At 33.1% G+C, this 13,773-nt stretch overlaps 1 protein-coding gene and 1 long non-coding RNA gene across 2 annotated transcripts; one reads left to right on the top strand and one right to left on the bottom strand.

Moving 5' to 3' along the window:
* The first annotated feature begins 763 nt into the window (after window positions 1-763).
* On the top strand, window positions 764-4,424 carry LOC141485686 (uncharacterized). Its single transcript, XR_012467350.1, has 3 exons — window positions 764-1,369; window positions 1,487-1,586; window positions 2,665-4,424. It is a non-coding gene; the product is annotated as an uncharacterized lncRNA (long non-coding RNA).
* On the bottom strand, window positions 4,002-5,058 carry LOC141485685 (uncharacterized). Its single transcript, XM_074182958.1, has 2 exons — window positions 4,174-5,058; window positions 4,002-4,107 (listed from the first exon to the last, which is right to left on the bottom strand). The coding sequence occupies exon 1, from the start codon at window positions 4,894-4,896 to the stop codon at window positions 4,198-4,200; it is 699 nt and encodes a 232-aa protein (XP_074039059.1). The 5' UTR covers window positions 4,897-5,058; the 3' UTR covers window positions 4,002-4,107; window positions 4,174-4,197.
* Between the last annotated feature and the right edge of the window lie 8,715 nt (window positions 5,059-13,773).

Genomic DNA, 13,773 nt, shown 5'->3' with positions numbered 1-13,773 from the left:
AATACAAATTGTAACAATTTTTTTTTAAATATCAAAGAGCAATAGAAATTATGATTTGGAAAAATCGTTTCTTAATATTCATATTTAGTAGCGAAAAAAATTTATAATCAACAAATAAGTTCTTAAGCAATAAAAAATTATTTTAGAAACGATTTTGTTTCTCAAATTCATAATAATCATCACTGATGAAAATTCCTCCAAAAAATCGTATAAACAATGCTTTTGTTTACAACAATTTTTTAAACAAATAGCGCTAAAAATTATGGAAGATAATTTTTTTGTAGCTCTGAATAATAAGAATACGGATAAATTTGAATACTTGAATAAGAAGTGAACAAAATTTAAGGTTTTTAGTTTGAAAATTTGAATTCAAATCACTGTTGAAGAAGCTACTGTGTTACTGATATATTTCTCGAAGTTTATGAAATTACTATGGATCTTCATCAAGTAACGGCCGAATCAATCAGAAAAAATAGAATAGTACCTGGATTTATTGGCAATTTCATGAGCACTCATCAACATGCTCAGAATCTAGTGAAACCTATCCGGTTCAATTCTTTTTCATTTCATTTTTCAGTACACTCATTTCAGTAAAGCTAAATATGGCAAAATCATATTCTCTTTCAAGCGGACCTATTCATTACAGTGAATTGCCATGATTATAATGCCTAGTAATTAATTTCAAAGGACAATTCTCTTATTTCTACATTTTTTTTATATCATAGCCCCATTTAGATATTCATATTGATATTGATATTGATATTGATATATTGATATATTGAAGTACAGTTTATATATTTACATGTAATATATCGTGTTTTTCAAAAGTCTCGGATCCAGTAACTTGGCCTAGATATGTTTATCTGTTCTGCCATGTACTAGATCTATAGACTTTCTAAAAAAGTGTACATTTTATGATAATAACTAAGAGTAGAGAAAAAAATTAGTAGAAAAATTAACATGATAGATTCAATGATTTTTTTTTAAAGAATAACAAACAATTATATAATATAAGTTGCAAATGGTGAGGATTCCAAACCGTTTCAAGCAAGGTCAGTTACAGAGGAGAACAGATAGTTTTTAAAGGTAAGGTTCATACTAAATTATTATTCATTATGTTATAAAATTTGTTTGAAAATTGTAGAATATATTTCTTTGTTTCTTTTTTGAATTGTTTTAGTTTTCGAATACATTTCAATTCAATCGGAATGCAGTTGAAGAATTTAGGGCCGAAGAAAAAGAAAGATCTTTGCGTTAAAGATTTTCTGAAAAATTGTATACTGAGATTCAAATTACTAGTGGATCTGGTTATTCCAGTTTTTCTCTGGTTAGATGTTTCGTGTCTGATGTACATTCTTTTTAAACACTGGTGAGTAAATAACAGTTTTATATTCAAGACCTGTGATTCTTGGTATAACATGTCAGTGGAATAGCGTTTATTTTTTTTCAGAATAATTCTTAGAAGAATATTTTGTGTTTTTTGCAGAGAATCAAGTGTAGTATTGAAGGCCCCACCCCATGCTGTGATACAGTAGGTCATTACAGATTCAGCTAGGGAATTGTAAAGTAAAAGGAGATTTCTTCTGGTAAGTACGTCTCTCAGGATATAAAAACTGTGCATCAAGACTCTTAAACGGTTATTAACATTTGTGATGTGATCTGACCAGCGCGTGCATTGATCTAAGACTACTCCTAAATATTTGATTTTTTCCACTTTTTTTACTATGGAACATGTGCAATCGATCTTATGACAGTTTGTGATGTGTAATTGTATCAGAATATTTTTTGGTTGGGTAGTGACTGTTGGCGTAAATGTGAGAAATTTTGTTTTTTCAATATTCAGGGTGAGTTTGTTCAAGTTTAGCCAGTCGTCTATTTTTTGCAAGTCAGTCTCAGTAGTTTCTTTCACTTCCTCCCAAGTTTCTCCTGTGAATATCAGAGCTGTATCATCTGCATAACAAAAATAGTGTCCTTTAAATCCATTAATTCTTGTAATATCATTCATGTACACAAGGAACAGTATCGGTCCTAATACTGTCCCCTGTGGTACACCGATTTTTACTTTTGAAACGTTACTTATTTCTTGTCCAACTTTCACCTGTTGTACTCTATTTGTTAGGTAATCAGTCATAAGTTCAGCCGACAGACCACGTATACCGTAATGGTGCAGCTTATTGAGTAAAATTTCGTGAGAAACTGTGTCGAAGGCCTTGGCAAGGTCGAGGAATACTGCAACGCATTTCATCGATTTGTCCAAGGCCCCGACTGTCTCCTCTAGGAAATCCACTACAGCATTCTCAGTGTTTGAGTTCTGTACAAAACCATATTGCCTATCAGTGATGACATTATGTTTGTGAAAAAAATCCAACAGTCTTTTTTTTACCACCTGTTCAAATATTTTTGCTAAGTTGTTTATAACAGATATTGGTCTATAATTACTTGGTTCACGACGGTCACCTGATTTGAAAATTGGAGTGATGAGAGACTCTTTCCATTTCTGTGGAATTTTTCCACTTGATAAGCATAGATTAATTATGTGTACTAGTGGGGATAGGATAAATTCATGAATGTATTTTATGGTTTTAACTGAGAGTTTGTCTGGACCTGAAGAACAATTATTTTTCAATTTAGATATCTGAATAATGATTTCATTTTTTGTTGCAGGTTCTAAATATATGGTTGAATCATTTCTTGCTAAGGAGTGTCTGGCTGAATTCATTTTGGGAATTTTTTCTGACATATTGATACCGAGATTGGTGTAAAAATTATTAAACATGTTGGCTTTTTCTTTGTTGCTTGTTATCATATTTCCAGTTTTATTTTTCAATGGTGTGTCTTCTATTTGTATATTGTTCTTTTTCTTATTGCGACCAGTTATATCATTTATGACATTCCATATTTTTTTATTGTCTTTTCCAGCTTCCTCTATTTTGTGCTGATAAAATTCATTTTTTGTTTTTTTAATTAAAGCATTGAGTTTATTTCGAAATTCTTTGTAGTTTCTCTCGTTTTCGACGGTGTGGTTTTTAATTAGTTTTTTTTTCATAAGATCCCTGCGTTTAATAGATGTGATGAGACCTAAGGTAATCCACGGTTTGATTTTTTTATACTTTTTATTATTTATGATTCTTACTTCACTTGAATTTGTTATGTAATAATTTAACTTGTCGATGAACAGTTGATACGCTGTTTGGGATTCATTTGATATGAGAACGTCATCCCATGTTTCATTTATAAGAAAACTTTTCAATTTTTCACAATTTACGTTGGTAATTCTGACATCATTTTCTGTATTTTCAGATTTGTTATTGTTCAATGGAATATATATGAAAGGTGTGAAGTGGTCTGTCATGTCAGTTCGAAATATCACGGGTTCGATTTCGGTTTTGTTTTTTATACTGTTTTTCATTCTGACAAATATATGATCAATTATAGATTTTGTGTTTTCTGTAACTCTTGTAGGTTGATTTATGTACGATATGAAACCATTTGAGTTTAATATATTCAGGTAATTGCTTGATTCTTTTTTCGAGATGTCAATATTAATGTCTCCAATATATACCTCTGTATTTTGTTTTTCAATGTTATTTAAGTATGTCTCGAGGTCCTCCATAAATACTGTACAATCTGTTGCAGGTGGTCTATAGTATGCAGTAATACCTATTTTACATTTTTTTGTCGAATACCCTACGTTACATATTAGCCTGAGAAATTTACTTTTACTTTTTTCAACAATAATCGCTTCCACTGATATGCTATTTTTTACGTATATAACCACACCATCACATTTATTAATTGTAGATTCGTTGTAATGAATACTATAGTTAGGAATACTGAAGTTAGAAATGTTTTTAATATTTCCCGTTTCTGATAATACAACTATATCTAATAAAAATTTTGCATTCTCAATATAAACCAAGAGTTCGTCAAAGTGCTTTTGAAGACTTCTAATATTGAAGTGAGCTATTCCTATGCCATACCTGTTTCTATCTGTTATCTCCTGTATGTAGCCCTGGAAATTATCGTGAACTTTCGTATCAATTTCAGTGTTATTATCTAGCACCTTCAGGAAATCTATCATGGTAGGTACAGAAAATTAAGAGCAACCTGAAAAATTGAAAAAATTCATTTAATTTATAGAATGAAGTAGTTAATCTGATATGGTAACATTACTCTGTGAGATTTACATGTATAATTTCACAGAAATTTTTCAAAGTCCTTTCTAGTTTTCATGATATGTACTTTATTGCTATTATTGAAATAGATTTTGCCATTATTGGTCCAAACATTTTTCAGTCCGAATTTTTCTATTGCGACATTCACTTGCTTCACTCTTGCTTCCGATAGGTCTTCTTTTATGACTATTCCCGTTCCTTTGAGTAGTTTCTTCTTTCCATAAATTATTTGCTTGAGTTCCAGACTATTTAGCTTCAGAAAAATTCCTCTCGTTTTATTTTCCACTTTTCGGCCAACTCTGTAACAATTTGAAATGTCCCCATCTGTCAGATTGAGGGACATTTTTGAATTGATAATTTTTTTAATTTCTTCCTTTGTTATTTCATTTGGTTTTTCTTTGAGGCTAAATACTCTCAAGTTACACGACCTGGTAGCTTGATCCATTTGATCTACCTTGTCTTCCATTTCATATTTTTCTTTTTCTGCTATTTCTAATTTGTTCTCCATACTTTTGAATTTTTCATTCATATCGGTGTAATTTTGTTCGAGTTCCGCCACTGTAGATACAACCTTCATTAGTTTCTGTTCTAAAGTTTTTGCTAGGGCCTCGGTTACTTTGTTTACTATTTGATTGATAAGAGAATCACTTTTTATGGTTTGGCTCACTGCTTGATTGACTGCGAATTCTATTTCCTCACGAATTTCTCTTGTTAGTACCATATTTTCTTCTTTAATTTTTGATGGTTGATACCAGGATGTCACTATGATTATAATATGCACTTTTCAATTTTATTTCAGACGTAGTAACTTGTTTATTTGCTTGATTTTCAGGAGCTCAATTCACAATCGACTACTCGCTTCCTTGCATGGAAGAATATAAAGAATAATGTCTTTATTTGCGATAGGTCTCCCATAAACATTCCTTTCGATTATTTAATTATGGGTAGTGGCGATTGCGAATGTGTAATAATGATACACATTTGCTCTAGAGGTTTGAACTCAGTTGAAGTAGGTCATGTCACATGCCGGTGATCACGATTTCAACGTATACCGCTGATCAGAAAATCCTTGGGGAACATGTAACTAATGTCAATTCTAACAACAAAACAGAGGTGTTGAGTTAATCCAACTGTTTGGGAGTCAAACTTTCCAATTGGAAGGTTCAGGGTGTCCCAAATCCTAACTTCTGGACAAAAAGAGGTGATCGAGATTATTCCTAGCCAAAATAATCACATTTAATGATAAACGATTGTTGATGACTCGAATATTATTGTTTTTTTCACCATAAGAATGAACCAGTGGAAACCACAACTGAAAAATAAGTGTTCTCCCGGTCCAGACCAAATATCTTCTGAAACCATAAAGGCCATAACAAACCACATTTTGGAACCTTTAGTACAGCAATGGAAAGATACCATAGTTACACCTATTTTCAAATCAGGTAACCCTAGTTTACTACATAATTACAGACTGATATCTCAGATTAATAATTTTGCAAAACTATTTGAACAATCTCTCAAAAAAAAGACTCGTCTCATTTTTTGAGAAAAATAACATTATTAACGATAGACATGAATTTATCAAAAATTCCAATACCGAAATTGCTATGAATGACCTCCTTCAAAAAATTATTACCGATATGGACAGATCTTCCAAATGTCTGGCAATATTTCTAGACATAGCGAAGGCTGTTCACACAATATCACATAATGTACTGATAGAGAAACTCCAGAACTACGGTATAAGAGGGCAGGCCCTAGACCTGATAGTGAACTATGTCTCCAACAGATCGCGGAAAGTTAAAAGTAGGAGATGCAGTAAGTGAATCACTCAATTTCACTGTTGGTGTTCCACAGGGGACAGTACTGGGTCCAATACTGTTCCTAGTGTACAGCAACAACACAGCTAGGATTCAAGATTTTCAAGGACATCTTGTTTGCTATGCTGATGATACGGTTATAGTTTTTACAGAGAAATCTTGGGACCAAGCTTACCATACTGCATAAAACGGTATCGAAAAAGTTAAAAAGTGGATGGACTATCATCTCTTAAGCCTAAACATAAGGAAAACTGAATATATGGAATTCTCTCCAACCGACCTTGGTCAACCAATTACAGGGGTTCTGAAGTTACATAATCACTTATGTATGGAACCACTAGTTTGCACATGCCCTTCTCTGGAGAGGACTGAATCTATTAAATACCTTGGAGTTATTGTTGACAAACATCTTAGATGGCACAAACATATTCGATAACATTCAATGTAGGATCTCATTATATTCATCGTTGCTTAATGTGGTGTCAAACAAAAATTGCCAAACATTTGTACTACAAATTTCCCGAACAACAAGAGGTGTTTATAACAACTCATGCATTAAGGAAACTGTAAATTGTGTATTTGTAATACTAACTTAACTAACTGAACTACTGAACTAACAATTCTGTGAATTCATCAGCAGTAATTGAAAAATAATAAAAATATCATTTCATTGAAAAAAAAAGAAATGAAGAAAAACGTGAGGTATAGGTTTTTCACTACAAAAACTAAACCCACAACTGAAGTATTTTAAATGAGTGGTACTTGAAGTTATTCAAACTTTGCTCACCAGAAGAGTTTTCCTGATTTTTGTCCAACAATGCATCAGCCAGTCTTTCATTATTGAACGCATTATGACTATTTGAAAGTGGTGAAGCAAAATTGGAATAAAAATCAAATAGATATTTTTCTCATACGTTCCTCATGAACATTTATAACTTTTTATGACCTGGAGAGCAGCTTTCCGTTGTGGAAGTACTCATTACATTTTCAGTTTCTTGGCCAGGTACCACTCCTTTTCCTTTTCGGCATATTAATACTATTTTGAAACAGAATGATGAAAATTATGAAAGCAAATGATTCAAAAGAATGTGTCATTCAATTACTTTTCTCTACTGAAGTTAAACAACTGAAATTACTCTCGTTTAAACATGTTAAACCAACAAATCCCACACACACACCAGTTTTTTTCCCAATACCAAATCGTTATTTTTAACACCTCGACACGTGTTTCGATCACCTTCAAAGAGGAAGATTAAAACTAGAAACTAATGCGAGCTAACCCTATTTATGCTATTTAGGTAACCCTGCGAATATATCAGCAGAATATGAGAGCACTAACAGAAAGACAAGCGTAAATTTTGATAATTTATTAGGTTATATCCTGAGAGAAAACCTCACCTTATTGCAAAAATCTCAAAATTTTGTTTACATTGAGTTATATTATAATTCATTGCCATATTCTGAAGTTGAAATGAGGTAGAAATTGCTTTCAAATGTTAATTATCGTAAGTTTTCTATCCAATATTACTGAAATATATGACGTGTTCATTGGAGTTTCAATAGAATAACTCTTCATTCAAAGTATAGTGAATTGAGGAACTACAAGTGCGACAATAAATCTCAATCCACTAACACACTTCATTGTATGATCGTTAATTTTCCGCGAACGTTCCAAATACATTCTAAAATCTTTCACCAGAAAATGGATTAGGTTGACTGTTTCTTATTAATACCAAACACAACTTATCATCAGATTATTCCAAGAGCTGTAATTGATTGATCTTATTCTCTATAATGCATAATTATACCATAACTTGCCTCGAACTCTACAGTTCTCCTTTTACGATGTTTGCAAGGAAGGTAAGTATTTACGGCGTCCATTCACTTATGAACAATTTCACGTTTGAAACTGATACTTTCAGTTTAGTTTGAATTGTTGTTGACTATTTTCATATAATAATAATAATAGTAATGATAATATAATAATAATATCGTTTATTATGCATAAAAAATACATTTATACATGAAAGGAAATGGGTAAGCCAACGGCTATCTTCCACCCCACCCAAAAATTATACAGTGAGTGTGAGAAAATAATTATAAAATCATCTATTTACTATCATAACAATGAGAGAGAAAAGAAAAAAATAATAGATCATATAGTTGCTAATAACTCCTAATATTCTCAACAATATTTTGTTGTCGTGAAATTTCATTCACATAAGAAGGGGCTTTATAAGAAAACATCTTTGAAATTTGGAAGAAAAAATAATTAAAAGAATGATGATCGTCGTCGTCTTCTCGTAACTGTAAAAATTCAAGGACGTTATCATCTTCATTGTCATCTACACCCAGATTCGTTTCCAATTCTTCCATGATTTCTGGATCAAAGGACCTATCTTCGTTAACATCGGTCTCATATGGTACAGCATTGAGACAAGCTTGCCCATTACACTGGCCCATTACACTGGCTTTCCTGCATCCACATCTTGAACCACAACCACTTTTGCAGTTACAGAATATCGTATTGAGTAACTTTTCTGGTGGTAAAATGGTCATGATAGGTTCTAACAATCCGTTACGCATTATCCATTCCTGGGGTTCCAAATCATGTCCTAACAAAGTTTGAACTTGGTAATGAACACGAATGAAATGTTGGTGAGCTGCTTCACTTATTGGTGGGATATTTGATAACTGCACAGGTTTATTGAGCTTTGTTAGCTTGACATATTGTGCATAACGAAGATGATCGATAGTATCTACAGAATTTGGAGCATTATAAACAGCTAATAAAGTTTGCAATCCACTATCAAATAATCTTTGAACCGGGCAGTTTTCTTCTTCAAATACTGCGGCAAGTTCATCCAAATTATATACTTTCTCGAATGTTCTTAAAAACGTTTTTTTTTTTCTTTTTTAAAGAGCGCAGAAGTCTCATCACAGCCGCTTGAAGCGTGAAGGAACAAAATGTGTTTTTTAGAACTTGAATATTTGTCGAAACTCTTAGAGGAGTATATATCCGTTTTCAAATTTGCTTTGCCAACTTTTATAAAGAAAATTTCTTGTTCAAGAGATAGTGTACGCCCAATTAAAATAACGAGTAAATCAATATCTTCACCGACTATAATTGCTGTTCTTTTACGTTTAGATTCTTCAATAGCTGTCTCAATAATCGCATCATCTCTGGCCTATTTAGTGTTGATGTATTTGTTAGTAAAAAATCAAAATTATTCATAATTATTCATTAAGTAATAATTCATAAATCCTTAATGAGCTGATTTCGATCAAGACAACCAGTTGATTTCAAATAATATTTAATCTGCGCTCGCGCTGTCCTCTATCTAAAAAATGATTCAACATATGAAAAAATGTTTAGAACAAAAGTTGTAGAGAATTTGATACTTTACAATATTGATAATGAATACAATCAGCATAAAACCCATTGGAAGCGAGATATTGGCAAAAAACGTGCAAAAAGTCGTTTTTTTTTGACTTTTGACCACCAATTTTTGAAGTTGCGGAATTTTGAGAATACTTTTATGATGCCAAAATACAAAGTTTATACAAATTCACAGCTGGGTATGTTAATTTTTCGAAATACAGGCCGAAATACAAGCGCCACAGGCTCTTGACTCTTCATGTTTCTGGAATGCGTTATTCTAAATATGGATAACATACGACAGAAGGTCGCCTGTTGATCTTTGTTTTTGAAAATCAAATTGATAATCGCTCAAGATATTTCAGAATTAGTTGGTTTACTGCCTCCTTCATGATTTTCATATCATTGATACTTGTTCGTTAAAGTGGTTTTTCACTATTCATTGTTGGGGTATTCAATTTGAAGAAGGCACATATACCTTTTAGTTCTTGTTGATTTTCGTCCCCAATTCAATTGTATCAATTTCATCAGTTGCGACTGTTTACATACAGAGTGAATATTTCTTGAGAAACCTCATATTGGAGGACTAATTTGTTATGCCATAGGTTGCTTGCTTTCTATCTTACAGGTGGAAACACCTATGAATAATTTCTATCACGATGAAAAATTCATAGTTGACTCCACTACAATCACCTCTCACGCAAATATTCCGACAACAATATCAAATAACACACTCTACAAGTTTGAATTATTAGAAATAGCGCTATATTTTCCTCATAAAAGAATGAATATGTCACAAACACTCAGCTAGTGTTTCGATCATTTCTGTAATATTCAAGGCCGCCTCATGTGCATACATAAATAATCGACCGATTTGTGTCTAATAATAGATCGACGAGGAAGTATCAGGTATGAAATCAGCAGAGTCAGATATCAGCAAAGGTATGCGATATTACTGTACTGCGTTTTGAAAAATTGTGAAGGATGCCCAAGCAATAAACATTCATGTTATGCGTTATGAGCTGTGAATATTAACGATACGTATTCATTGTTTCATGTCGCAACCACTTTTAATTACTATCGGTAATTGAAGAATTAAGTGTTCAATGAGAGGTTATCCTTCGAGGAGAATGGATGTTTGTCACGTGATGGCGAATACATTCAAAATTAAGTTGTTGGACACATATGCTACACCGATCTATAGTGATAGTCCCGGTCCTAAGGAAGAAAAAGAGTTTTATTTGTTCAAAATTGGCTTCATTCAGATTCATTTCAGTGCTGCACTAACATTTGAATATCTCTTTTGTAGAACGATTTATTTTGTGCCTCCAAATAGGCAGTTTTATCAATACCCTCTCCGTTTGAGGGAAATTTCTTACCCGTGAGCATTTTTTTGAGGTCATTGTTGGTGGTATTTCTCTTCTCAAGATAGTCGATGAATATAATTATTATTATTATTGAATAGTTGCTAATTAGTTGCCAAAACAACAATACTATCGCGATATAAAGGTAGCAAGGTAACTCAGGGTGTTCCTAAACATCGTGCACATACGAAAGGGGGTAATTCTTTGGCTTATTTCATAACTACAAGTTCATATAAGCATAGGTCCGCAAACGCTTCGTTACCGATTTACAGGGTGTTGAAATTACAAGATTTTTCTTGTTATTTCTTTGTAGCTCCTGCAGTTTTCGAGATATTGAGCTCAAATTTGGAATCTAGATTGCGTTATAGGGCATACATTAGTGGGTTTTGTCAGATGGTTGTTGATTCTACAAGGTGATATTTTTTCAGGAGTCATGTTCCATTTTCTCCCCCTGAATTTTTTACTGTGCGCCGCTGGTAGATTCTAAAATACAAAATGAATTTTCCGTTTTATTTGGAAACTTTTTTTTGTTTAGAAACTCTTTTAGTTTCTGCGACCGTTATCGAGAAAAAAATTAAAGATTTTTTGTAGAAATGATTTATTTTACAATACAAAAACCTCTATTCAGTTGTTCTCATACACTTCATGTAAACACTTCCGAGACAAAATAGAAAAATATGCTGGAGTGCTGTCGTGCATAAATCAAATTTCTCAACAAAAGAGGCAAGTGTTCGAGTAATAAAGGCGATTCCTGCAGTTCCCATTGAACTTCTTTGCAGTGCGCCGCTGGTAGATTCTACGATACAAAATAAATGTTTTGTTTTCTTTAGGAGTTTTTTTCGGATTTGCGTTTTAACTATTTAAGGTTTTTGACACTGTACGGTACAAAATTAATTGTTTTAATTACTCGTTACAATCTCAAACAATGTCAATTTTTACCAATTCTGAAATAGCTGAGATGCATTTTATCTATGGTCTTGCGAATGGAAATGCACGAGAAGCCAGTCGTTTGTACATGGAGCGCTATCCCAATAGAGTTATACCTGATCAAAGAACATTCTCGAATATCCATAGGCGTCTTGTAGAAACTGGATGTGTTAATAAAAAGGTATGTGACGGAGGTAGACCACGTACTGTTAGAACTCCACAGATCGAAGAAGCTGTTCTAAATGAAATAGAAGAACATCCCAGTACTAGCACCAGAATAATCGGTAAACATTTAAATATTAGTCATCAGGTTATTTGGAGAATATTGCGCGAGTCTCTACTATACCCTTGCCATATTCAAAGAGTGCAGGCGCTTCTTCCTCGAGATTTCCCTTCAAGGATCAATTTCTGCCAGTGGTACCTTAATAGACTAGCAGATGACCCCAATTTTGACTGTAAAATCCTTTTTACTGACGAAGCCAATTTTTCAAGGAATTCCATTATTAAGTTTCATAACAACCACATATGGGCACAAGAAAATCCACATGGAATTGTAGAAGCACATTTTCAAGAGCAGTTTTCATTAAATGTATGGGCTGGTATACTACGGTATCATTTGACTGGTCCTTCCTTTTTGCCTGGTCGACTTAATGGTCGCTTCTACAGACATTTTTTGCAACACGAATTGCCTTTGTTACTCGAAAACGTGCCTCTTTTGTTGAGAAATCAAATTTGGTTTATGCACGATGGCGCCCCAGCACATTTTTCTATTTTGGCTATGATGTATTTAAACGGAGTGTATGAGAATAAGTGGATAGGACGGGGTGGACCTCAATCATGGCCCCCTAGGTCGCCTGATTTGAATAGTCTAGATTTTTCCCTATGGGGATATCTCAAATCTCTAGTGCATACAACACCAGTGAATAACGTGGATGACTTACGAAATCGGATAATAAATGCATTTGAAAATGTAGGAAATACTCCGGGAGTCTCCGCAAGAGTACGGGCATCAATGAGAAGAAGAGCGGACGCATGTATAAGGGTAGTAGGGGGTCACTTTCAACATTTGTTATAATGCAGTTCAATTGTTATTATTTAGGTTTTTGTATTGTAAAATAAATCATTTCTACAAAAAATCTTTAATTTTTTTCTCGATAACGGTCGCAGAAACGGAAAGAGTTTCTGAACAAAAAAAGTTTCCAAATAAAACGGAAAATCCATTTTGTATTTTAGAATCTACCAGCGGCGCACAGTAAAAAAGTTCAGGGGGAGAAAATGGAATATGACTCCTGAAAAAATATCACCTTGTAGAATCAATAACCATCTGACAAAACCCACTAATGTATGCCCTATAACGCAATCTAGATTCCAAATTTGAGCTCAATATCTCAAAAACTGCAGGAGCTCCAAAGAAATAACAAGAAAAATCTTGTAATTTCAACACCCTGTAAATCGGTAACGAAGCGTTTGCGGACCTATGTTTATATGAACTTTTAGTTATGAACTAAGCCAAAGAACTACTCCCTTTCGTATGTGCACGATATTTAGGAACACCCTGCATACTTTTCCTTTGATCTCTATAGAAGATTTAGTAACTATTTAGTTGCTAAACCTTGGATATAGCGAACAATTTTTAAACAACTTTTTTAAATTTTTTCTGACCTTGCTATCTTGAAACTGGTTTTTCCTGGAATCAAAGATGTTCTGAATTTGTTGCTCACCAAGAGTAAACTTACACCTTGAATATCAGCAACAAAGTAGTTGAAACCGATCAGTCAATTTTAATTTTTTTTTTCATTTTCCACGTTCTTTCTATCTTGAAACTGGTTTTCCTGAGGAAAAGTGTTTTAAATTTGTTGCTCATCGGGAGGGTACCTACTCAAATACACCTTGAGTATCAGCAACAAAATAATTGAAACCGATTGGCCGAATTTTAATTTTTTTTTTTCATTTTACTCGTTCTTGCTATCTCGAAACTGGTTTTGCTGGGAAGTGTTGAGACTGGTCTGAACGAATTATTTTTTTAGATGATTTGATTTATAGCCAGTCTTCAAGTATGTCCACTGACTATAAGCGAAAGATTTCTTTCCTTATACGAGGAATTGGAT

Source organism: Leptinotarsa decemlineata, unplaced genomic scaffold (genome assembly GCF_025532065.1).
Source record: "Leptinotarsa decemlineata unplaced genomic scaffold, Ldec_3_MD MMD2_tig00026330_RagTag_RagTag, whole genome shotgun sequence".
NCBI lineage: Eukaryota > Metazoa > Arthropoda > Insecta > Coleoptera > Chrysomelidae > Leptinotarsa > Leptinotarsa decemlineata.
The sequence above is the reverse complement of the archived record's forward strand: the minus strand, read 5'-3'. Positions and strand labels throughout refer to the sequence as shown.